Here is a 25,348-nt window from a genome sequence, read left to right as displayed (position 1 = left end):
AGACTGGCCATAAGGAACCGCAGCCTCTGTGCACAAATAAAAATAAAATAAATTCACATTCAATTCACAACAAGCTAACTTTGTTATGTCCCATACAAACTAACCAGTAATTTAACGCAACATTTAAATAACACAAAAAAATGGTTGCACAAAAGCAACCATTGATTTACGCTAAGTATTTATTCATTTAGGCAGCCATTAATTTGCTTTACTTTTTACTTTACTTGACTGAACCCTTGAAATTCCTTATAAAGACTGTTCAGCATTTTGAACATCAACTAGCGGTTGTGTCTGTCTGCAGTGGTGTGGCGTGAAGTCGTGTGTTGACTGAAGGATATTGATACTGTTGCAAATGAGTACGTAATCTGATTGTTTTTAGCGCTCATTGGTATCTGAGAAAACCCTAGCAGCAGCTCTACTCTGGAGTCTACTTACTTCTCGTCACTGAGTATTTCCTCTAACAATTGTTTGGAGAAAGCTTTGTCATGATGTCTGGTATCTTATTCTTTTAGTCAGTGCCCACACCTCGTGGTCTTAGGTGACGGTAGATCAACTATTTAATTGGTTCTATTGTCTCAGTACTTTTGTTACTCTCCAGCTTCATTCCCAAACTTCAGACTTGGCAGCTAATTCTGAGCCACTTTGTACTCAGGTGCAGTCTAGACTGAGCGGGACATCATCATAACCAGAGGAGTAATCTTCTCAACATGAAAATTTAAATTCTAAAAAAGCAAAGTCAGCCACCATCAAATTCAAAGAGTGACTGATATTTTATTGATGATACAATAAACCAAATCTCTGTGAGTTAAAATAATGAAACAGGAAAATATTGTAGTTTTACAGGAATATACAAGGTCTAATTTGCTGGTAAAATTAATATATTAGAAAGGCCCAAATTGGAAAAGACTGTAATGTAACATAATTGAATTCACTGGCCACTAAACTCTATCTAGCCACACTGAGCAGGAACGTGAAGCTTTACCTATGTAACTAAATCCCAGTTAATGCACTGGTACTGTTGACTAAAAGGAGACTAAACACATCACCATTGTTTCTGGAAGAGATATGATATATAACACTCTTTCTGTGGGTTATACATCCATCCCCAACCTTGATAATAGTGAGTTTGATCCTCATTATGAAAGCAGATGATTATGCATATGGAGCACTGTGAAATTAGCTTCTATTGTTTGATTCTTGCATTTCTCTTTTAAAGTGTGAACTGGCTCAGTGATACGACCAAAAAAAAAATAAAACTCATGCTAATCCTTACATCCCTCTCTGCCTGCCTCCACCCGTTCCCTTTCTCCCTCCGTCTCTCTTGCTGGATTTCCTCTGTTTTTTTGTCTTGCTGTGGGGGAGACAAAGGGAACAAAAGAATGAGAGGAGACAGTAAGCTTCCCGTCCACTATAGTGGAGTGGTGGAGTGGAGCTCTCAATAGAATGCTGGGCAGACTGGATGGACTGGTGCTATGAGAACTAGGCCAGAGGACTGTTGATAGTACCCCAGAGTCTAGAATCAGAACTGGATTAAATGAAGGATTACTAGAAAAAAAAGAGTGAAAAGGAAAATATATATTGCTGAAAGATTAAAGCACAGTTTGTCTACCTTTTGATATTTGCACAACTATCAAAAAGTAAGTTTTAATTCAGCTAAAAAAAAATAAACAGGAAACTGTATCCATCAAATGTACACCTGAGAATCATATAATCATTCTATGGGTTCATGCCACTTATTGTTCTTGTCCACATTAATGAAATTCAAACCAAATGGCCTTCTTAATGTATCCTGATCATACTGAATTACCAATATGTTTGTTTTGTAGGAACTTCTGTGCCTGGCCACAAATGTCTTTTTCTGCAGCAGGAGTTGTACTTTCAACATCCCCAAGCATACAAGGGTCCACTAGAGTCCAAGTAACATAAATATTGTCATCAGCGAGTGCTCATAAGGCTCTCTGAAGATATCTGTGTATCCTCCGAAGAGACCAACTGTAAATACATTCTCCAAGTGGAATAAAAAGTAGTAGCATGTGTGTGTAGTGCCCACAGTTGTCCACAAGGATGATATTATTCTGTTTGTTTGTTTTTTAAATAAATACAGCTCACCATTTTGATATATAAAATTGATTTTTTGAGTGATTTTCCAGCATGCAAAGAAAAAGAAGTCAATGGAGGAATCATCAGATTGATGATAAAAAATAAAGCTCAAACTCTACAGCCCTGAACTTAAAATGTCCAAGAAGGCAAATGTCTACTTTAATTGCATTGAAGATTAAACCGTTTTTATGCTTGGTGATTTCACTATGAGTAAGTGCAGTGTAGCTGACTCCCTGCATGCTCTATCCAGGCAGCACTGTCGCCAAACTGAGTATTTCCAGTAGCCAGAATGCATTTGAACTGGAATGCACTGCGTGTAAGGACGGGAAATTCTGATCATGACCCCAGACGTTGACTTCTAACTCACTGTTTCAATTGCAGCAATTTACTCTGTGTTTAGAAAGTCAAAAAGTGATGAGTCCTTGCAAAGATCAGGAGAACTGGCATTATCTCTCCATTCATTTTCCTCCACTTATCCAATCAACGGCCATGAATCTTACCCTATCAGCTTGGCTAGGCTCTAGTTAAAAAGTGGGTTTCACCATGGACAGGCTAATTAAAAGTATTTCACTTCATAGTATCAATGCACTAAGGCTTTTCTTTTTGGTGTTTTCATGTTCTACCTGTGCCTGCGTGGATATTTTCTAGGTGCACTGGCTTTCTTTAGCAGTCCAAATTAAGCAGGTTAAGTTGACAGATGATCCTAAATTAGTTTTGTTGTTTGTTTGGACTGTTGAGCAGCTACAACCCTTTATGTGACAAGAATCGGACAACTTTCCTGTCCCAAAACTTCAGCAACTGGTCCCTTCAGTACTCAAATGTCTACAGACTGTTGTTAAAAGAAGAAAGAATGCTATGCTGTGGTAAACATGGCCATGTACACACTTTTGGGAAACACTGAAAACATTTGTTTTCTGTGTTCTATTGTGAATAAAATGTTGGTTTATGAGGCTTGCAAACTTGTTTTTACATTTTACACAGTGTCTCAACTTCTTGTAATTTGTATTGTATTAAGAACATACACTTTTGAAGCTCAGACTGGACACTTATATATATATATATATATATATATGCTTTCGCAACACACATTTACTGTAAAAAGGATTTTTTTAACAAAGGAAAAACACCCAAAACAACTGCTTACCCTGTCCACCACTAACAGTGCTTTCTGATAACTACTAGATGTTCCATGACAATCAGTATAACATGGAAACAGGGATACCGCTAATTAATTAATTGTCACCACTAATTAACTCAAAGCAGATGAACCTTATTATTCAAAACTGCTAAGGATGGAGAAAAAGGAAAGAAAATAAAACCAATCAATTAAAAAAACATGCAGTTGTTCTTTGAATGTTAATCACCATTAATTTAAAGAAAGCTACACTTTTGTGATTTGGCTTCAACATTTTGCGGTCACATTCATCATCCTGTTCTGTAAGTCCAAAAACAACTGATTGTTTAACTTCACGAGCAAAATAGACAGATGCAGAAACTGTTGTATGACAGTGATTAGTTAGTTATCACTAAGCTATTTTCAAAGGGTTTCTATTATAATGAATGGTTTTGCTTAGAGTGCAAGTCCACTCTCGATAGAACATGAAATCCAGGCAGCAGCTCAGCAGTCTAACCACATTCGGTTTTGCTACATCCACAAAAAAAGAAGCAATAAAGGAAAAAGGAAGGAAGGGAGGCTATAAAGGAAGAGAGAAAGACAAAGTGTCGAGGTGAAGTGGCGCTTGAAATTTCTGTTATGATATTCTATAAAAGGAACACAAAACCATTCTAATTACATGATTATGCACACGCTCAGCTGATACATGGCCGATCCAATGTCTTTAGAATTTGACCCATTTTTAAACAACTGACTAACATGAGAGGAAGACGGCGGGGATAAAGTTTAGTGGTGCTATGTTTACAATAAATGGATGGCTGTTGTGTCTGTGTATGTGAGCAAGAGGTAATCGTGCATGCCCTGTTGATGTTTTTGTGACACAGGAAGTGGTGATGTAACAGTATACAATCCCAGAGCTTTTTCGCACACTCACTGTCTCCCACTGTCTGTGTCTCCCACACTCTGATGTATTTGCCCCTCGGCCACAGTGATGTTCCAAGTCCCACAATCATCTGAGAGCAGTGGTTATGGTCGCGGTCTTTTAGCTCTCTGGTTGAGACAAACATACACGCAACGACATATTTAGGGAGCAAGAAGCTGTGCAGGCCCAGGGAATTTTAATCTCCTTAAATGCAAAAGTCCACACATGTGTCACTGACCCTGTTTTTGTAAGAATATTTTAAATCTTAGCCTCATAGGTTTTAAGTGTCAACTAAAGAAAAGTACCAATTGTGTAATCACTGGTTTTGTGTGTGTGCAGGCAGCATGGTGGCACGGTGGTTAGCACTGTTGCTGCACAGCAAAAAGGTCCTGAGTTCAATTCCACCATCAGGGGTCTTTCTGTGTGGAGTTTGTGTGGGTTCCTCCGGATACTCCGGCTGTCTTTGGACAGCATTCCTCCCGCTGTCCAAAGACATGCAGCTTGTGGGTTAATTGGATAATCCAAATTGCCACTAGGTGTGAATGGCTTTCTGTCCCTGTGTGTTGGCCCTGCCACAGACTGGCGACCTGTCCAGGGTGTACCCCACCTCTCGCCCTATGACAGCTGGGTTAGGCTCCAGCGCCCCCCACGACCCTGAAAAGGATAAGCGAATGGATGGATGGTTTTGTGTGCTTTTTTTCAAGAAAGATGCCTATTATGCAAAATCTTGATGCTATTTTTGAGTATCCAGTAAATCCAGTGTCAAATTACTTTAGCTGTTGGCTCACCTGATACCTTTCTATGAATTCAATCGTTTTTATTTGTTATTTAGCTAGACTAGCTGTTTAGCCTGTTGTGTCTGACTTAATCAATGTCATATCTTTTGTCACTGATGCCTTCTGGCTCGGTCCTGAAAGTCTGGGTCCCGCTCTCCCCACGTTTCACATGGAAGGGCAGACACATCCCAGAACAAACCAGCAAATATAAAACGCTACACCTTGAAATAACAATCTTTTCTTAATTTTTTTAAAATAAAAGATGAAATCTCTGTGGCAGTTTCTTTGATTTTTTGTTCTGAGAAAGAGATTTACTATCCATGCTGTTTTGATGCTAGCACAAGCTATATTTTGTGGAAATTAATACAAATGAAACAGTTGAATTTAAAATCAGTGGAAAAATGATCAGTGCTAGTCCGACTCTTTTCCCAGTTATTATTACTATTTTTTTTCTTTCTTTTGGTTTACAAATGTTCAAACGGCCAGTAAGGTCCGTTGAACACATTATAAATAATGTAAAATTTTATGGTATGCAAATATAATATTAAAAGGAACTTGTGTTTACTTTACAGGAACACCCAATAGAAATGGATTGGTACTTGTATAAAAAAGCAATTTAGACTACGATTCATGTTTAGCCATATATTTGTATAGCATTTAATTCCATGCACCTTAAATCCATAGCAAAATTAGAATCAACAATTAAACCAGCATGCATGTCTTTGGATTGCGGGAAGAAGCTGGAGTACCCAAAAAGAACCAACACAGGAATGCTGAAAACATATAAATGCCACACAGAATGGCCTCGAGACCAAACCCAAAGCCTTCATGCTGCCATCTGAATATTCAGTGCCACTATCCCACAGAGACAGTCTTCATTTAATCTGGAAGCTACTGATCATACCTCATACCTCACAGCAGCATACAGTGTGTGTCCTGCATTTTAAGAAGCTGAAAGCAATCACCCGCATCCTTACTCAGTCTTCATACAGTAACTTACCACCAAATTTTTATTGGATTGAAATTGCACAAATATGCTAATAAAGTGAAGGATTCCCCTCGTGTGTGTGTGTGTGTGCGAGGAGGAGGGCATCGCTTTGGTTTATCTTCCAGCCACACTATTTAAGCTCCTGCAAAGGGAGGGTGCAGGGTTACTGTGTGTGTGTGTGTGTGTGTGTAGAGGGTAGAGGGAGTAGCTTTCAGTACCAAGGGGAAATGGTACTGTGATTTCAGACCAAATTAAGCCACATCAAACAGGCCAGATCAAAGAGTATACAGGCCTTACTGTCTGTGCCAGGCTGACATCACGACAGGATACCCCACCCCCCAGAAACACACAAAAACATCCACTTCCTCCTTCTTTCCTTCACTTTCATTTTTTCATTATCCCCTCCATTTCCTCAAGTTTCTATTTTACACTGGCAGATTTCTCCTATTTCACTGTTCCTGTAAAGACATTTTTGACCTCATGCTGATATAAATACACCCGCCAACCCCCGGCACGCACAATTTGCAAGCATTTAACAGGGTTATAGGTTAACCTGGATCAAGTATAATGTAATATGTGCTGGGGGTGTGTGATAGAGGAATCATCGAGTCTTAAGAAGTGCTAGGAGGATGGGGGAGTAGCATCCATTAAGACACCGTTTCAGCTTTGAATTGTGTTAACGATCTTGGCTGTTCTAGTCAGACCCTTTGATGCTGCCTGATGCCAGTGGCTGTCAAGTCTTCTCTATATGTGTGTGTACGCATTTGTGTGTGTCTGTGTGTTGGATAGATGGATTAGATGGCTGCATGAGGAGGAGAGGGGGTTGATGATGAAGGACGGGGTGAAGCGGGGGTGAAAAAGGGATTGGGGGATGCAGAGTACCAATGGAGGAGAGAATGGAATTGGTGTGTGTGTGTGTACATGTTTAGACATCTTTGTGAGGACAGAAAAATGTCATGCTACTATACTTGTGGGGCCTAACAGTCACTTATGGGGACAAAATGCCGTCCGCACGAGTTTGAAGGCATTTTTCAGGCTCAAAATGCAGTTTTAGTATCAAGGTTACAATTAGGTTATGGTTAGGTTTAGGCTGAGGGTTAGGATTAAGATTAGGCATTCACTTTTGATGGCAAGGGTTAGGGTAAACAGCCAGCGAAAGCATTATGTCAATGAGATGTCCTCACTAAGATATGAAAACGTATGTGTGTGTGTCTTTATGGTTTTAACTTGAAAAATGTAGAGCTAAAGGACATCAAAGCATATGAAATGAAAAAGTCTGTAGTGAATTTACAACAAAGACACTTTTCTGTTATCAGAATATTTGTTTATTTTTAATTCATATTGAACATTATTGGTATCAATTTAAACACATGCATACACAGAAACATATATAAGCAAAATGCAATGCAAAGTCTCAAAAGTAAAACTTTTTTTATTCTTCAAAAGCAACTCTTCATGTTAGGATATTATTACTACATCATTATCTTCCCACCCCATATGGAAAAGAAATAGTAAAAACTTATATGTGATTACTCATGAAAGTGGCCACTTTCTCATTACTTTCATATATTGTTTTAGTAAGTATCCAAAACATACAAGTTTCATTATATAATTTTTCAAGGGCTCTTATATCTGTTTTCACTCTTGTATGCTTTTCATACAAGTTTCACACAAGACAGATGCAAACTAAGATTTATATTAAATCTTTTCCATATGGGACTTCATGTATCTTTTTTCTTCTGGCATCCTTTTTAACACGTGTATTTTGGTTTGGTAACACATATATGCAGTAAACTTTTATCATTAAATGATATTTTTCCATTTTAATGTGGATCCCTTTCTTTGTGTTGTCAGTGCTCCTATCCTGTGTGGGAGGACTTCAGCGCCAAGGCCACCAAGCTGCATTCCCAACTCCGGTATGCTCCACTGCACAACACACCACTGCACAGTCGACAGCTTTTGAATTATGAAAATATTAAGAGAATATTTAATGCCAGTTTCAAAACAAGACAGATTAAAGTCGAGAGAATTTGGGATTTTTTTTTTTTACCTTCAGTATTTAGGCCTTTAGACTTCATTTAAAGGCATAGACTACATATGAGAATACAGTAGCCTGAAAAGTGGGCCTAATATAGGGCATTAAACCAGTTTATATGGGAGTGGATAACTGGGTGTTACAGTTTTAACACACTCTGAGATTTCTTGTAGGACAGTCCTAGCAAAAACTGTGGAAAGGTATATGAGTCCCACATCACAGACATGACTTTTTCACTTGCTTTTGTTCGCAACGCTGTTTCCTTCAAAATATTCACATTCTGTTTTTTTAGACATGCCCACTGTCGCATCCAAAAGATGAATCAGAAATGACAATGAATGAAATTAAAGTGTTCATCTATTTGATATTTTAGTTGTTAAAATGTTTTTATTAGTGAGAGGCCTTAGAGAAATCTTGTACCCTTTTCACTTAAATCCAAACCTCACTTAAAATGAGTTGAGGAAGTTAAGGCTTTAAAACTGACACAGCAGCAGGTATTGTTGGTACAGCTCCATTTTTATATACAGTTTTAAATATAGTCTATGTATAAATTCCATAATACCATAATATCCTAATATCATGTGAAGTCAGGCTGAAGTTTTGTCAAAATGCTTTTTTCTGTCCATAGAACCACTGTGTTGGCTGCCGTGGCCTTCCTTGATGCCTTTCAGAAGGTGGCAGACATGGCTACCAACACCAGAGGTAGGATAACAACGTGTGTCTGCGGGTTTGTAAGAAAGAAACAGCGACTTGCTCAGAGAACTGTAGGCTCTGTGTCTTCTGTTGTTGCTTTTCTGAAATGCCCTCCACATTGCAGAACTATCAAGAGTATTATTATGTTGTTGAGATATTATCAACCAGCCTTCTAAAGAGCCATCTTACTCATGAAAGTGTTTCCAGTGTCCTCGAGGTAAACTTTGTCCCAAACTTCAAAACAAGTTTACTGCTGTTTACAGAGACAGAAACATGATGGAAGTACCTCAGAGAGGTCAATCAAATCTATTTTTGTAGCAGGATGCATTTTATCAGGCATCCCAATGCAATGGGAAACACCTTTTAAACACTGAGGCAACAGGGGACAAAAAATACGTGCATCAGAATTTTATTGCTGGGAAAGAAAAGAAATAGAAAGTATTGGTTATTATTTTTATTCCATGGAGTCTTTTTGAGACACACAAAAATAGTCCTTCATTCTTTCTTGTCAAAGTACTGTAAGAGTTTTTGAGTTATTGAGAAAGTTCTCACAGAGGTAATGTTTGAACATCTGCAACCTGCAGAATAGTTACAGTCCCCAGTACTCCAACTACTGTACCGGAGAAATAACTAAGATTTTTTCCGTATTTTCATATTGGTCATGGTGAATACACATAAAAGCCAGCATCAAGCGTCAGCATCAGTAAACCAACATGTTAATGCTGATTGGTGAGTGAGTAAAGTGTGAGTAATGCCAAATGCAGGGTGCAGAAAAACAGACCAAAATGACTAAAACTCATAGCTATAAATGAAAGTGATTAGTTGTTTTTGCGTCAAATGAATCAAGTCGGTCATTTAATAGGTGTGAAATCTTCATAATTCATGAATGACACAACAGTAAGCTCAGTGTGAAGTAGGAAGTAGCTCCAGAAGTATAGCCTCAGATTGTTTTTGTACCCAGTGATTCTGGAAGGTGTAGCAAAAACATTTATTTTAGGGTGAGAAATGCTTATAAAGCTCACTGGGTGATTGTTGCTGACAGAGGTGCAGAATGATAGTGAAGTTCTCACTTTATGTAGCAAATAAACAGCTTGAATTGTGTGCAATGCGACTACTGCACTTTAAACTTTGTCTAATTGTCATTTTGGCTACAATTCCATGGATCATGCTTCCTAAGAAGAGCTTACAAAAAATGTGCACATTATACACAGCCGGTAAAACCTGTGGGTAATGTGCCAAACAATTGTAACTTTAAACAGCTGTTTGGTTGCTTTCTAGCAAGTTGATTCACATCTTAAATTCCTAAAATGCCCATGATTAATGTTGTTACTTTTTTTTTTTCTGCATGGTACTCAGCCAAAAATTCAACTGAGTTTATAGACTTATGGGCTATGGATTGTTTTCTTGTGTGTTTGGCTTGACACTCTTGACACACTTGATATTCTGTGCGTAGGCTTAAAGCTTGGCACAAGTTTTAAGAGAGTGTGGGATGAGAGCTAAGAAGGTCAGACAAACATTCATCGCCCACCGGCAACCACGTGAATAGTACGGTACCACTGAGGAAAGTGAGGAAGACGGCCGAGACCGTAATACAGGGAATTTCTCCATCCATGTAGCTTATTAGGTGCAGCTGCCAGACAGTGTATGTGGTGTGTGTCTGCAGCCCCAGGTGGGCTCCTATAGCAGAGGATACAGGAAGATCATGCTGCTTTTACAGGCCAGACAGGAAGTCACCATGCTTTGTCAGCTCATTATATGTGCCACACACACACACGCTGAAATATAACATAAATGGTCCTGTCACAAAGATCCAGACTGTTCATCAGAGGCTCTTTCTACTTTCTATACTGATGAGTCATTCCTGTTAGAGTCCATTTGTCAGACTGCGATACAGATGCGTCTCTTTCTCAGTGTGTGATGTTCTATAATAGATTTGTTAAATGGATGCAGGCAGGAGACGGCACCAATAATGATGCTCTCTGTCTCCCTGCCACTTGCTATATCAATGTGCTACTTATTACAGTGTGTATGAATCAAGCCCAAAGGGTACTGATGATCCTGTGCTCTGCTCTAGTACTGACAGTCCCATTTGGAAGGCTGGATTGGGAATGTTTTCATTACGGCTGTCAAACAAATTTTAAGTGAACTGAAACGCTGCAAAATGTTATCAAGTGAAAAAAAAACAGGCTCCCATTATTCATGGAATATTTCTCAAAGTCTTGACAGCTAATGATTCATGTTATCGTTCACCATCTTGTGAAACTTGCCGTGAACTATTTTAGTTCTTAGAAACAGAAGAAAGAAAAGCCTTATGTGGCAGTTCATTTCAAAAACAAGTTGAAATTTTCATGCGACAGCGTGCAGGACTCCCTACCCAGACCAGCACAATGCGGCTGTTACATTTACAGCTTAATGAAGCCTCCAGTTGAGGACTTGTGAGATGTCAAACCAGGAACTCTCAAGATTTGTTCCTGGGTTTTTTTCTATTCAGATCAAATTTACTTTTGATTTTTCTGTGACTGGAGTTGTACACACAGTTGTTCACTGGCTGTTTCTGCCTGTAGTTGAAGGCTGATGTTTCAGAGACTCAGCAGCCTTATTTAATTAACAAAAGGGTTTTCTGCTGAGTCAGCACGATTTAAAAAGTTTTCTAATGATGAATTAGCCTTCAAATATTCCATCAGGGAACACGTTGTGCCGCTGAAACACACAACTCTGTACAGTTTTCTACGCAGTCCCTCATAAAAGATTTCTGATTAATGATCAATTTATTCTCATCTTTCTTCCAAAAACAGGGACGTTTCAAAATCTCCCCAAACCCTTCACCGCTGCTGTACATGCCCCTCAGAGAAGGATCCCCAACTTATCTAACTAATGAAGCTGACATGTATTATTCAAAAGTATTTTATTATTTGTACTGACATGATATTTGATGTATGTTTCTCTCAAGATTAACCCTTTACAGACAAGTCATTTCTAGTGTTATTAGAGGATATTTTTATATACTTTTTATTTAATTTTACATTTTTTATGTTGAAAATCAAGTTCGGTCAAGGTGATCAAACTGACTAAAATCACGTCTTTCACTATTTGTTTGACCTGCTGATTGGTAAAATACAAAGAGTTCACTCTCTGTGACTTAGCCTGGTCACAAAAGTGTCCACTATCTTTTGCGTTCAGTGTGTATAGCTAATGTTAGCATGCTAACACTAGAAGGGGATAGCTATCAGCTATCTGATATCTGTGTGCTACAGAGTCTGCTCACACTAGCATCTAGCTGAAACCTCTATGAGTAAATAATATGTCTGGACACAGTCTGCTGTTAATACCTGATAAACACAAATAACTAAAAAGTATGTGTTTTGGTAGATAGTCTATATTTTCTTTCTTATTAGGGGTTAGATGAGGATTTGGAGAGGAAGACTAACACAAAAATGTGTGCATCTGTAAATGCTAACAGGGTGGCTTTAAAACAAAGCCACGCTCTATTTTTATATGTAAGTGGGAAAAGTCACAAACGCCAGGTAATGAATTTTTCAGTCTCGATCTATGTTTTCTCCTGGGGTCATCTATATTCATTATTTTCTCCTAACAAAATTAAAAGTGGCCACATTAGATAAGATAAATAGTTTTCTTAGGTTTTGTCATTGTGTGTGTGTGTGTTGTGTGTGTGTGTGTTGTGTGTGTGTTGTGTGTGTGTGTGGTGTGTGTGAAAGACATTTAACAAGTGGGTGAAATCCAGCAGTAGGAAGTGAACAATTATTTGTGAATTCCCTGGTGTGGGATGAATGGGAGTGCACTTTCAGATGTGCTCTCCACCCCTGTCTTATGGCCCAAACATTCACTTTCCGCAGCGCCCCTGAGGGAAAACTGTGTTTTACATGTGAGTGTGTTTGTGTGTGTGTTTATACAAAGAGATTAACTGAAGGTTTTCCCAGCAAAACCTATTCCTTTTGTTGTTTTGGCTTTTGTTTAAGTTACAGAGTGGGCTTTTGTAGTTTTTTTTTCTTAGTTCACTGGCAAACTCAAAACTTTGAGTGGGTAACATGGGCTCAAAGTTTTAATGCTGGAAAATATATAAAGATATTTTTCAGATGATGGAAATTATCCACAGTAACAGTTTCTACTGTCAATAAAATCTGTATAAAATTGTTGATATGCAGATTCACACCCATTTGTTTGAATTCTTTTACTGATAATATCTGCCCACTTTTGTCACCACCCTCATATAAAGATGCAAATACAGCGATAATATTTCATGTTTCTTTTTGCAGCATGACATGAGAATTTGACGACTTGTAGAATATTTGTATTATATATTTGTTTATTTTATTTAACCTGTTGTTCTTGAAGAGATCTGGGCTGTGGCTGGAATATTCTATTTATATCATGTGTGGCAAACTTAATATTTTGTTCCATAGCGTTTATTACAGCCATTACAGCCACCTCTTTCATTTCCTGACAGAGGTGGCTGTAAATGAGACAGGATGTCATGATAATCGTAAGTCCCAAAAAAGCCTTTTGTGACTTGTCATTATGTATGAGATTTGTTGTTTTACTCATGTGTTTTATTCATGCAATATTGATGATGATGAAGATGATGATGTTAATGATGCTGAGGCATCTGTATCCACACACCCCCTCCCTCATATCTGTCCTCTCTCTGCAATCACAGCAGTAAAACCTGGGTCAGTCCCAGGACTCTCACTATGCATATTTGGCACTGTGTGCAGCAATAAAGTGCCCTGTGTGTACGTGTGTGTGTGTGTGTGTGTGTGTGTGTGTGTGTGTGTGTGTGTGTGTGTGTGTGTGTGTATCAGAGAGAGAAAGGGAAAAGAGAGGAAGATGATGATCTGATGGTACAGAATGCCTGGTGGTTTTATTGCCAGGCTCCCTGCCTGCACCAAGATACGTAATGAATATCATAAATCTTTTTAATGCACACCAACACTTGTGTGCAAACAATCATGCATATGCCAAGAGCCAAATTTCTCTGTTATTCTTCTGACTTGTACAGTTGCAGTTGGTGGATAAATGAAGAGATTGTGATTTAGAATATATATGATTGGATTTCGAAATACAATATGCCCACAGAATGCAAAAAGTTTTGCACTCTATATATAGAATATGAACAACAGTGTGTGCAAACAGCAATTTTCATTGTATTTTTATTGAGCAGTAGCATGTGTCCTACCTCCTGCATATCCATCCAGCACTCGGGTGATACCCTTGCCTAAACCACATAGAATTATTCCAAAAGTGAGAACATGGTTAATGGAGTGTGAGAAAGGACACCTTCAAACAATGTCCTGATATCATCAACTTGTGTTCTGGGAATACAAACACACCGAGAAAATCCAAATAAGCTTACGGTTCTCCTGAAGTTTGTGCACTTTGATGTCTATTATATCGCTGTTCAGTGACTAAAGTCATCAGACAAACCTAAGCACTGTAAACTAGATGGAAACAGAAGAACCTCGGTTGCATGTGTTGGCTCTCAGTTGGTGTAAAACATCATCCAGTGTGGATTGAATGCATACAGTGGTATTACACTGGAACTTTATAGTTTCATGATTTTCTAAAATAAATACGAAAGGAGAAACAAAAGTCAGGTTTATCACAACTGCAGATGGTCGAGAGGAGAGAAAACATGCTGGAAAACTAATTTCTAATGTGTTTATCTGTGTCAGTAAATCCAGAGGAAGTGAGCTGGAGGTCAGGAAGTAATGAAGTTTATGGGAAATGTGGCCTTGATTTTCAGAAAGACTAGCACTATATACCAACAATATGACATGGAGGCTGCCAATTATCCTGGCTGTGGTCTTACATGTTTACAGTAATTTTAACAAGGTAAGGTTTTTAATTGGAGCAGGGTTTATTGGTGCTTAAAAAGTGCTACACACAGCACATTTAAAAGGGGACAAAAAGAAGAAGAATGCATGTGCTGCAAATAAAGAATCTTAGATTCAAAGCACAGTGATGCAGTGTGAAGAAATGAAAGATAATTGGTTAATGAAATGATAGAAACAGTAAAGGATTGTTCTGACCTCAGAGCAATGGAGTTATCGCTGCATGAAAACACAGAGGTCCATGCTTGAGAGAGTCGAGTATAGAAAGCAATAAAGGCAGAGAATGGACAGAGGGCTGCTCTGGAGAAATGTGAGGCGGTCTTCAGTGACAGGCCTGTGCTGTCATTATAAATATGACCAAGCTCAGCTAAGACAGTGGCTGAACTTCAGCTTTACCCAGCACTGGTTTTATGTACGTGCGCATCACGTGCTGGGCACAGGCCACAAAGTGCCAGAGTGGCACCAAAACAATATCAGAGCCTGCTGGCGAGTGCAAGAGAACAGTTTTACATTTTGTTACACGGCTGCCATCTTTGAGCTCTGAATCCTGGACTCCATCACCCTCACAGTCTTTATTGTACTCGTGCAAAATCTTATCTTTTACTGTAATCATTATTGTGTATATATTTCATAGAAATACATACATGATATAACTTCTGTTATTCTTAAATATGGCAACATGTTGCCATTCAGCAATTAAAGATGACAACTTTCTCCAACACCCTTTACACACAATGTCTAACTATTCAGTGGTGCTCGTTTGTAAAGTAGGCTGCTGGAGATGGGCAGGTAAAAATCATATCATATTGTTTCATTTAGCACCAATGCAGCTAAAATGTAAACATTACGAGAGGATATCTTAACAATAATTTACATGCAGATGCAATGTTACTATAGTAATTAATCAGGCATTTCATCTGCTAATGAGTAACTTTTACTGATATGGAGTCAATTTGTTGTTTTAAGTTGACTATTTACGTTTTTTGTTCTTTACTCTCCTGATGGGATTTACTGAGCTGACTGTCTAAAGAGTCATTCATGTGTGAGGGGGTGGAGATTCATATGTAAGAAACTGGCCTACTGAGACATTTTATTGCAGAAGCGCTATGAATGAAAAACTATGTGCTGCATAATAAAGGAACAGTGTTTATGTCTGTGGGTGTGTGTGGTGGTGGTGATGGTTTTATTGCGGGGGTTAATATTTTTTTATTAATCTCTTAGTAAAAGTATTCAGCACATTCTAGCTGGCAGGGTTCTCCATGCTGGCGTCAGTGACACTCCCTGTGTGTGTGGGGGAGAGACGTAACCTGCAGATGTGGGGCCACTTAAGTTAATACAGCTACTCAAACGCACACATGCAACTCAGCAAGAGCGGTTTCCCTTATTCAGCTTGGAGCATGGCACCTCCTCCAAGGACCACCTGCTGTTTAATACAAGTGCACAGAGATAAATCCTCTCCTCACACACACACACACACACACACACACTTTTACCTCTACATATGCAGTTCTGACATGCATATATATTAGCTCCTGGGCATGAGTGTAAACATATGTATATTATACCAGTCATGAGCACACAGACATACACAGTGGAAAGAGTATGTTAGTTGTACTCTGCGCTCCAGATACTTTTGATTTTTCATTTCAGTTGCTCGATATTTTTACATTTATAACTCCGGTGCGTGATGCATTCGTGTCTACCCATTTTCTGTCTCTGACTCTAACGTGGATCTACCCTCTCTCTTGAGCCAATCGCAGACAAGTGGGATCACATTTATGAGCTTGGTTGCCAGGCAACAAGGAGGGAGAAAGCAAGCGAGAGAGTGAGTGTGTGAGAAAAAGAGGGACGTGGTGGCAGAGAAAAAATAGCCATGTTGTTGCCAAGAGGAGAGGAGAAATCTGAGAAAGATGGTTTAATTGCCTTTCACAGACAGCATGCCATTCACGGTCAACTGGAGACGCACTGGAGCTGGAAGAGCTCATCATGCAACCAAAATGTTTGAAGCGAGATTTTGTCCTATACATAACCAGGTTAGCATCAGGTTAAGTCAGCTCTTGTCCTTACCTAAACCCCAGAGTGGTACTTAAAAACGGTGTGACATAAAAGCTAGGTGCAATTTAAGTTTGGCTAAATTAGGATAAATTAGTGCCATTGCTGGGATTTAAAGTATTACTGTGTAAAAGGCAGCATGTAGCTTCTTCATGAAGGCACGGCGAGTAAGGAATAAAAGGAGGAAGGGACAGAGAAATAACTGCAATACCTGGAGTTTCTAAAGACACGAGTTTTTACACACGCACAAACACAAAACTAAGCGGGCGTCTAACTAGCATAAAGGTAACATTTAGCTAGTACACTTACTGTTTAGTGTACGCAAACTGTGCAAAAGCGTACTTATCTAAAAGCACAACTTTAAATTTGTCTTGTTTTCCTTTGCTTACGAGGCTAATCCTCACGTGTTATGCTAATGTGTATTTTGTATTTGACAAATTTGTGAGATTACCACTTGGAGATAGTTTGATACCTTTGATTTATGGTCTCAAAAAAAAAAAAAAAAAAAAAAAGCTATGACACAACGTCACCAAACCTATGTGTTTTTTTAGAATTCAATGATTCGCTTTTACATTGTTATTTTGTAACATGCTATGACAGCCCTGATCTTACTGTAGGTTTGTTAATGTTGTATAATATGAAATGCTGAACAGAAGAAATTTTGGTTGTAGGTAGGGTAAGCCGTTTGCTAGATTGAGGGTCAGTTCATACATCCAAATAAGTGTCTAATTCTGTGCCTAACTACATCGAGATGTTGTAATGATAATTTCTTTCTTTCCTGTTTTCTTTCTTGCTTTCTTTCTTTCTTACCCTCCCCTCCCCCTCTCTCTAAGTAGGCCATGGCTGAGGGGTCTGTTGTTGTGGAGGGCAACAAAACAACATTATTGTTTTTAATTAAGCCTCGGCCACTGTGAATCTATTTCCCTCCCTGCAGCCCCTCCATCGCTCTTCTCTCCCTCCTCACTTAATCCAAATATTGCGTTCCTCCTCACGTTTTCTCTTTTTCCCCCCTTTGCCATCTCTTTCTTCACAACATGTTTCTCCTATCAAATTTTTGTGTTTCTCACAATTCCTGTTCCTCGATTGGCCTTTTCCTTCCCTCCATCGCTCTGTCTGTCTCTGGCAGCTCTCTGTGGACATTTCCTCATGTCACAGTGCAGTATTGTCCCAGAGGTCAACAACACAGGACATGCTCTATTGGACACACAAACACACACACACACACACACACTGAGACACACATGCAATGTCCTCGCTCAGTAAGCATGGGAAGCTGAGCTCAGTGAGTCTCACTGCTCCAGGGGCCAATCCTGTTTAATCAGTAAAGAGGCTGGGCGGAGGGGCAGTGTGAGTGTGCTTATGTATCTTTTTGTTTTAGGAGTTTTGTCAGGAACAATTTGAAGCACAAGGTTTTCTTTTACATTTACATGCTTCTATTTTCACTTTTAGCATTTAATAACTTTTTTACTAAGTTTCTCAAAATACTGATGCAACTCTTGCAGCAGTTAGAGAAAAGCTAGTATAATGGTGTGTACATGTGTTTGCTGACAGCTATGTGAGAGTTAGGTGTTAATCCTCAGCATTAACGACCATCAGCCAGGCGTGATAACTGGTGTGGCTGGTGCTGGCTCAGCTGCATGCGCGCGCGCACACACTCTCACACACACACACACACACACACACACACACACACCACACACACACACACACACACACACACACACACACTCAGATGGCTTTCTTTCTATAAACCCTAATGTAATGATCAGAATTACATGTCCAATCTCGACCTGTTATGATCTTAAAGGGATTCTCCCTGATTTTAGCATCACTCATAGTCTGATACAAAGTGAATGTTGCTGTGCAATATGTATTACATGCTGAACAACTTCTTTGTGTTCTGTAATGTTAGGAGGAAGGACTTTATATCTGTGGACTGTTAAACATGCAGCAATCGTTCTATCTTTCACTACAAGAGTTACCAATAAAATTGTGATTTTCTGGGACATAAAATACAAACCCAGACCTGCTTTGCGTCTCCATACTTCCTGCAAACGTCTGGACTGCTGTCAGTGCTGCTTTAATTCTTTTCACTTGCACACCTGCAATTTCACACCATACCTTCTGCAACTAGCAAATTTCAAATTGAGAAACTGGCTTGACTTTTGAGTAGTAATGAAATCTGTATTCAACATTAAATACTTTAGTACAGTTAAACAGTTAAATAATTTTATTTCTGTTCAATGAATCTGCTTTTCTTTACATTATTTTATTTGTCATGTGAGTAACATCTCGTGCCATAATGTTCCCTCATAATGGACGCAGTACCTGTACAGATGCAGGGATATCTACGCGGACTCCTCTTCCATTCATATTTTTTGCATACCCTTTATCCCTTCTCTCTCTCAGGTCTGCAGCTAGCCCAATGATTGTGTTGCCATGGCAACAGTGGCACACAGATGCCAGTGTGTTATCTTTTGGGGAAAAATCGAACCCCTTATTCTTCTGCATGTTTTCTTTTTATTTTATGAGCAAATGTATTAAAAAAGAACAATAAAAGTAGAAAAAGAAAATAATATGAAGGAGTTATGGCTCGAGGCTCCATGTATAACATGCCATCACTCACTCCCACTTACTGTGACAGTCATGGACCATCATTCTTTTGTTTGTCTCATGTTCTCAGAGCCAGTTCTATACATTATTTTGCTCCTTGGGGGATCAATAATGTGCAGAACAGCAGACGTGCATACATGATGCTCAGACTACATTACCCACAATGCTATATTTAGATCACTGCAGTGCATGACTCAGCAGAGACAAGCCTAACTCTGGTTGTGATGGCATAGCTCTGACTGGTGATTCCATGGTGTCATATGTGCATTTATTATTCATAAATTATAACCGTATCTTAGATCCTGTCCTTTGAGGCAATTTAATTAGCTTCAAAGGACATTTCATGGCATGTATATATAACACACTTTATCCTTTAACTTTTGCTTTACATAAAGGAAAACTACCATCTGATGTTATGAAACCCAATGCATAGAAAAGCATAAAATAATAAATGATTTTTATGTTCCTCTTCACATGTGTTTTGGTTTTTCAGGGACAAAGTCAAGAATTGATCAACAATTTGCCAAACATTTATAATGATAACAACAGTTAATATGCAATTATGGGCAGTTGCCACACAACTGCACAGCAACCTTTATATTCACGTGTAATTTTTTTGTTTTGTGAGAGAATGTGTTCACTCCATACCAATTAACTCTAAGCACTTCTCCCTGTTGCAAGCCCTGTGTGTCCTCGGCGTGCAAACCAACATGCCAGGAAACCACACTGAGCAGTTTTGTGGAAAATTTGTGAGTTTATCTAAAAATGTGTTTTAAGAAAAGCAGCCAAAATGGCACAAACACAAACACTGACGCTAAAAGAAAATATGATTTATTTAAGAGTACCAGCAAGTAGCCTTGAAGGATGTTGGTCTTGCACAACTTCCAGATTTGACCTCCTGACCTTATTTGGAAGGAAAATTTCTTGCACTCCATAAAGCATCTCTTGTAAAGTAGTATTTAGCATGTAGAAGTTCTGGTTTATCCCAACCAGGACTGGTTGGGTTTTTTGTAATTCACCAGATTACTAAAATATGTGCATTATTCTTGGGAATAACATATTTTATTGTTTCAACTTTATTACGGCCAGTTTGTTTTCAAAAGTGTTAAAATGTTCCTTTAAAAATACATCACATCACTGAGATAAATATAGAGTGCAGTCCCTTGTTTCAGGGCCATTTTTGGAAATTTTCTGTGTTAAAATTGTAAAGGCAGATTAGCTCACCCCACTGGCAACAAATTTCTGTTATTATAAGGGAAAAAACATAACTCTGGACTGGATCCCATGACTCAGTCAAATGCTATTTTAACAATGTATGGATTAGAATACTTGACAGTGACTTCAAGTATGTGGAGAGCACTGTAGTGTTAACCCTCTGTTCTTTGTGTGTGCTCCTTATTGAACTTTTGTAAATGTGTTGTGAGAAGTTTGCAGAGCAGTGGCCACAGAAATGTTCAGCTGGCCATTTCAATGCATGATACAGGAGAATGCACATATGCACAGACAGCAACAGGGTGAATTTGTAACGGAGATAAGCTTTCCCTTGAACCCAATACTGAGTGGCTTTCTAAGTATTTGCCAGAGCAGTGAGAGCACTTTAAGATCATGTGTCATGTAGCCTCGAGAGGTTAGGAACTGCAGACAGCTTAGAAAACCAGCCACTCAACAGCCGGTGCTGAGGGAAGCACCTCCGCCTACTCTGGCATCATGACAACAGCTTTGTTTAAACTGTTCTTACCAGTGGGTGAGGTGTTCCGATCTGGATTCAGAGTTTTCCTTGTGAAAACCATGTGCTGTAGGATTGATACTCCACCTAAACTGAAACTCAGGTTTGAACATTTACAGTAACAGTAAAAGATATCAGATCAATATCAGGTTGTTAAGATGCACAAATGTACTTTCCATTGATTTTCCTTTTTATTGATCCTAATTAGGTGTCATGTTTCTGTATTCGAGTAAAGTGAATGTGAAACAGCACTGCTACTGCGTGATTATGTTCTGTTTTTCCCTGACAAGGGACAGGATGGTTTCCAGTGAGGTCATCAACCTTGTAGGTGGAAGGGATCCAGGGTTTTGTGTATAACCGAGTGGGATGGCTGTTTGAATAAACCCGACCACAGACCTGATTTATAGTATTTTTCTGTATGCCAAGTTTTTATTAATGCTGACTTAATGTTGAGGACATTCTTATTTTTCTACATAAGCTATTTAAAGAGTTACATACGTGCATTCTGTGTAGTCAAGGATGTAAATGAACTTATTATACAAATAAATAATGCTTAATTATTAGCTTAATTGTTATATTTTATATATTAGTACTCTATATACAGAAAGGGTTAATTAACACCAGAGCAAGACTACATCATTTGGCACTGTGCTGAAATAAAGTGCCTAATCCAGTGTTTCTCAAACTCTTTACATCGTTCCCCACATGGCGGGAAGAAATATTTTCACGCCCCATCTAAACAAAACAATGACAGAAAGGCCTAGCTGCAGCTTTATTTAGATCATAAACTCATTCACCTGAATCCTTCAGTAGTTTTTGTTTTAAACAAACAACTTTCATTTCAAACAACTATTTGTAACTTTTGTCACTAGACTGCTTCATTAGTCTGCACCACTTCTTCAAAAAAGCAACAAGTTTAAAAGAATGTGAACATTGGAAAAATACATTTCAGTCTTAGTTTTATTAAAAAAAAAAAAAAGAAATCCAGAAACTTGTGAACAGAGGTGAAAAATATATATTTATTGAGAGTTTAATACTAATCACTCTTAGTGGCTGCAGTGAGCCTGTTTTTGACTGCAGAGCTGTGGCGGGGCGTGGTCTGCGGCGCGGCTGTCGGGTAGGCGGACGCACCTAAATGGCATCCCCATTCATGCCTCGGCGGCTTAAAGCAGAATGAATCAGGTCCTGTTGTTGTTGATGATGTGTGTAGGCTGTAGCCGAAAAGCTGCACCCGCATGTGTATGTCAACTGCCGCAATAAAGAAGTGTACTGAAAAGTGCGGACATGTGCCTAATCAAACAACTTGTTTTTATGGAAATTGTTTAGACGGATATCAAAGAGAAAATCAGCAGAAGACATGATGATTATTTTTTTTCCCTCTGAATAATTTATCAGGCTTTTTTGCTGTTTAACCTCACTCCATTTAGGAATGTATCAAATCTAATAATGTGCAACTTAACTCAAACGTGAAAGGCACACGCAGTCACTTTGCTTCCTTCGTCTCTTGGCTGTGTTGGTCTGAAAAGTGAATCGAGTCTCAATATTCAACTTCAACTTCATCCATCCATTTGCTTAGCTTCTTATTCATTTTAGGGTTGCAGCTTGCCCAGCTTTTAATCAAGAGGCGGGGTCCACCCTGGAGAGGTCGCCATCACATGTACTGCATACCGTTTATTCAAATACAGAATAATAGCTAATAGCTAGAGTTAGGAAGCCTCACATTACTGGGCTTATCTTCAGAGAAGGAGGGAATATACACATGTGAGATTAGTAATGTTGAGGAGATGCTGATTAATTACACCATTATTCGAATAAGTCACCTCTCCACCCTGGAGAGGTCGCCATCACATGTACTGCATACTGTTTATTCAAATACAGAATAATAGCTAAAGCATTCTAGCACACTAGCTAAAAAAGCACCAAGCTTATTCACATCTTCAGTGATATTTCACTTCTGAAAAAATATTACATTTTTCTACATCTGTGAGAAGAAGGAACCCATGGAGCAGTTCAGATGCTAGAAGGAAGGTCATGGAGGGTATGCTTAAAGCCTGTATTACTTTGAACTTTGCTTTTCTCTTCTTACTGATTGGCAGAGACAGCAGAAAGCCTTTTAAGTTGCATTTTCTTCTTCTTTTCTCCTTGCATTTTTTTCCACTGATTATTGTGTAATGTAGGTTCAAGCTAGCTAACTTGGCCAGTTTCCCTTTCTCTGTTGGTATTTTTAGCATCAGAAACTGTCCTTTGGCAGCATCCCCCCATTTCTGTGTAAAAATGGCCTATACCCTGTCTGGAGGCCTTTAGTTCAACCCTGTCTTTGTCTCTGGGGAGCGAGTGTGTATCTGTATTTTAGTTCGTATGCTCATGTGTGTCCTTGTGGATATGTGTGTAAGAGAGATTTAAAGCCTCTGTAATCAAAGCCAGAGAATGTGCATGCTTTCCCAGGCCCAGCTGACTCCTCTCTAAACCATTGCACCAGTACACTCTGGTCTACTGTGCCCTGCATTTTATTGGGTCCAAGGTTGTGGGCTGCGAATTACTGTATGCATTTGTGCATGTCTGTTTGTTGAGTAAGGAAGTTGGACTTCCTCTGTGATCATGAAGTGAGCTCTTTGATGCTAAGGTTCTTTGCCAAGTAGTGTCTAATCCTGGAGCAGGGTTGCTTTCTTGCAGGCTGTTCTGAACTCGGGTCAGTTTTTCAAGTTCTCAGGGTCAGTTAATGGAACTTAATTATGCTTCATATTTGACTTTTTTTTCGCATAGAAAGGAGATCAAATGGCAGGGATGGAAACAGATAAAAGAAACTGCAGCTTCAGGTGATGCATGTTAATATATTTCTTTGATAGAAGGGAATTAATGTGCAGGTGGACTACACAGAAATCGCCTATTATTTTGTTTACTTGCTTCTGCACATTCAAACCTGTGTTTTGACCTGTCATGTTGTTTGAATGTGTATTCCCACATGTTAGGAAGCAAGAACTCTGAAAGAGGGGGTTTAATGTATATTACTGAAAAATTTAGAGGAAGACTAAGACAGAGAGCTGAGATATAGAGATGGAAAAATGTAACCTTTTATTTCTGCAGCAATAATGCACATAGACACATCAGCTGTCTCCTATTCCTTTTAAGCTAAGCTTCTGGCTCTAACCTGTGACCTGTCTTTGTTGAACACAGATGCACTTTGGCTTTGACTTTTATTTATGGCACAGTACATTACTCCCCAGCTGTAGCTGCATTTCTGCAGTTGTGATGCCCTTAAGATGAGTGACATGGATAGCTTTTTCAGCGTATGCATTTCATGCTGCAAGGCAACTATTTTTTGAAGTATAAGTTGATAAACTCTATATGGTTCAACAACTAGATAAGAAAAACCAAAAAAGGTACAAATCACATGTACATTTTGTATCTGAACTCTTACATTACACAGTTTGTCTACAGCCTCCACGATCTCGTCACATGTTAGAAACTGCTGCATTTGTCATTTTTCCTGGCACCTATCCACCAGTCATCAGTACGGTTTGCACAGTTTCGCCACTGATGATGGGAGAAGTGACTTTTATTCCATAAATTCCATCTACGTAATGCAGAAGAGTTGCTTGTGTTGCCAGGGGTTCGTCAATCAAGTAGGTCAGCCACTATCACAGGCAGACTGCCATACCCTATTTCATTTTTCAATATTAACAACAGCATGACTGATGCAGGACATGTGGAAAGCGCTTAATTATAGATCACATACAGAAAAAGGTGAATGTGCTAATTACAGTAAAGGCTATTTGAGTGCATAAGGCATTAATTCTACCTAATCAGGCCTGAATAAGCTAAATTCATCAGAACTGTGTTGACATGGAAAGTTTAGTCAATCAATATGTGTAACTGCGGTTGCTGTCAAAAACAAGAGCTGGAGTTTATGTGTCTTTTGTGAGGTTTTTTTTTGCTTTTTCTGTGAAACAGAACAACAACAGTTAATCCCAGCTGACTGGACAATTAGTGCTCTTACTCATTTCGGGACATAAAACCAAGTTAATAGAAATTCCTTGAACAGAAAAGGAGCTCTGCGGCCATCGCTTCATGATGATTTCTTAATCTCGTGCAACTGGGGAGGACAATGACTGCTGTAAAAATCAGCTAGACTCAAGCAGAACATTGATTGCTCGGGTTCGTCTCAGCTGACACTCATCTGGGTCCTGATTGATGCGTCTCTGGGGACGGCGTCTGATAAGCAGCTGCAGCATTAAACTGCACCCGGTTTGAGCATGATACCGTTTCTAAAACTGTTTTTTTTATTTTGTTAACATTTGATAATCTGTATTTATTAATACTTTTAAAACCAAACTACTATAGCAAAAAGACACCAAAAAATGAGCAGTTTACAGTTTAACACATCAGCCATGAACCATTTAAATGAAAACAAACACAAAAATGAAACAATAAAAAATTATAAAAATAAATGAGGCAGGAAAGACTCTGTGGGGAAAAAGTA

The 25,348-nt window shown here is 38.9% G+C and overlaps 1 protein-coding gene across 5 annotated transcripts in view; it reads left to right on the top strand.

Annotated features, from left to right (window-relative positions):
- Nucleotides 1-25,348, top strand: part of LOC102294962 (protein MTSS 2) — a 78,078-nt gene that overhangs the window by 12,891 nt on the left and 39,839 nt on the right. For all 5 annotated transcript variants that reach the window (XM_042223845.1, XM_042223846.1, XM_042223844.1 and 2 more), the window contains exons 2-3: nt 7,755-7,816; nt 8,564-8,637. In XM_042223845.1, the coding sequence (XP_042079779.1) occupies nt 7,755-7,816; nt 8,564-8,637 (136 nt within the window). The remainder of the gene's footprint in view (nt 1-7,754; nt 7,817-8,563; nt 8,638-25,348) is intronic.

The sequence above is a fragment of the Haplochromis burtoni genome, unplaced genomic scaffold, assembly GCF_018398535.1.
Source record: "Haplochromis burtoni strain Fernald_Lab_line unplaced genomic scaffold, NCSU_Asbu1 Contig_121, whole genome shotgun sequence".
In the NCBI taxonomy this organism is placed as follows: domain Eukaryota; kingdom Metazoa; phylum Chordata; class Actinopteri; order Cichliformes; family Cichlidae; genus Haplochromis; species Haplochromis burtoni.
Note: the sequence above shows the minus strand (reverse complement) of the source record. Positions and strands in the feature narration are given on the sequence as shown.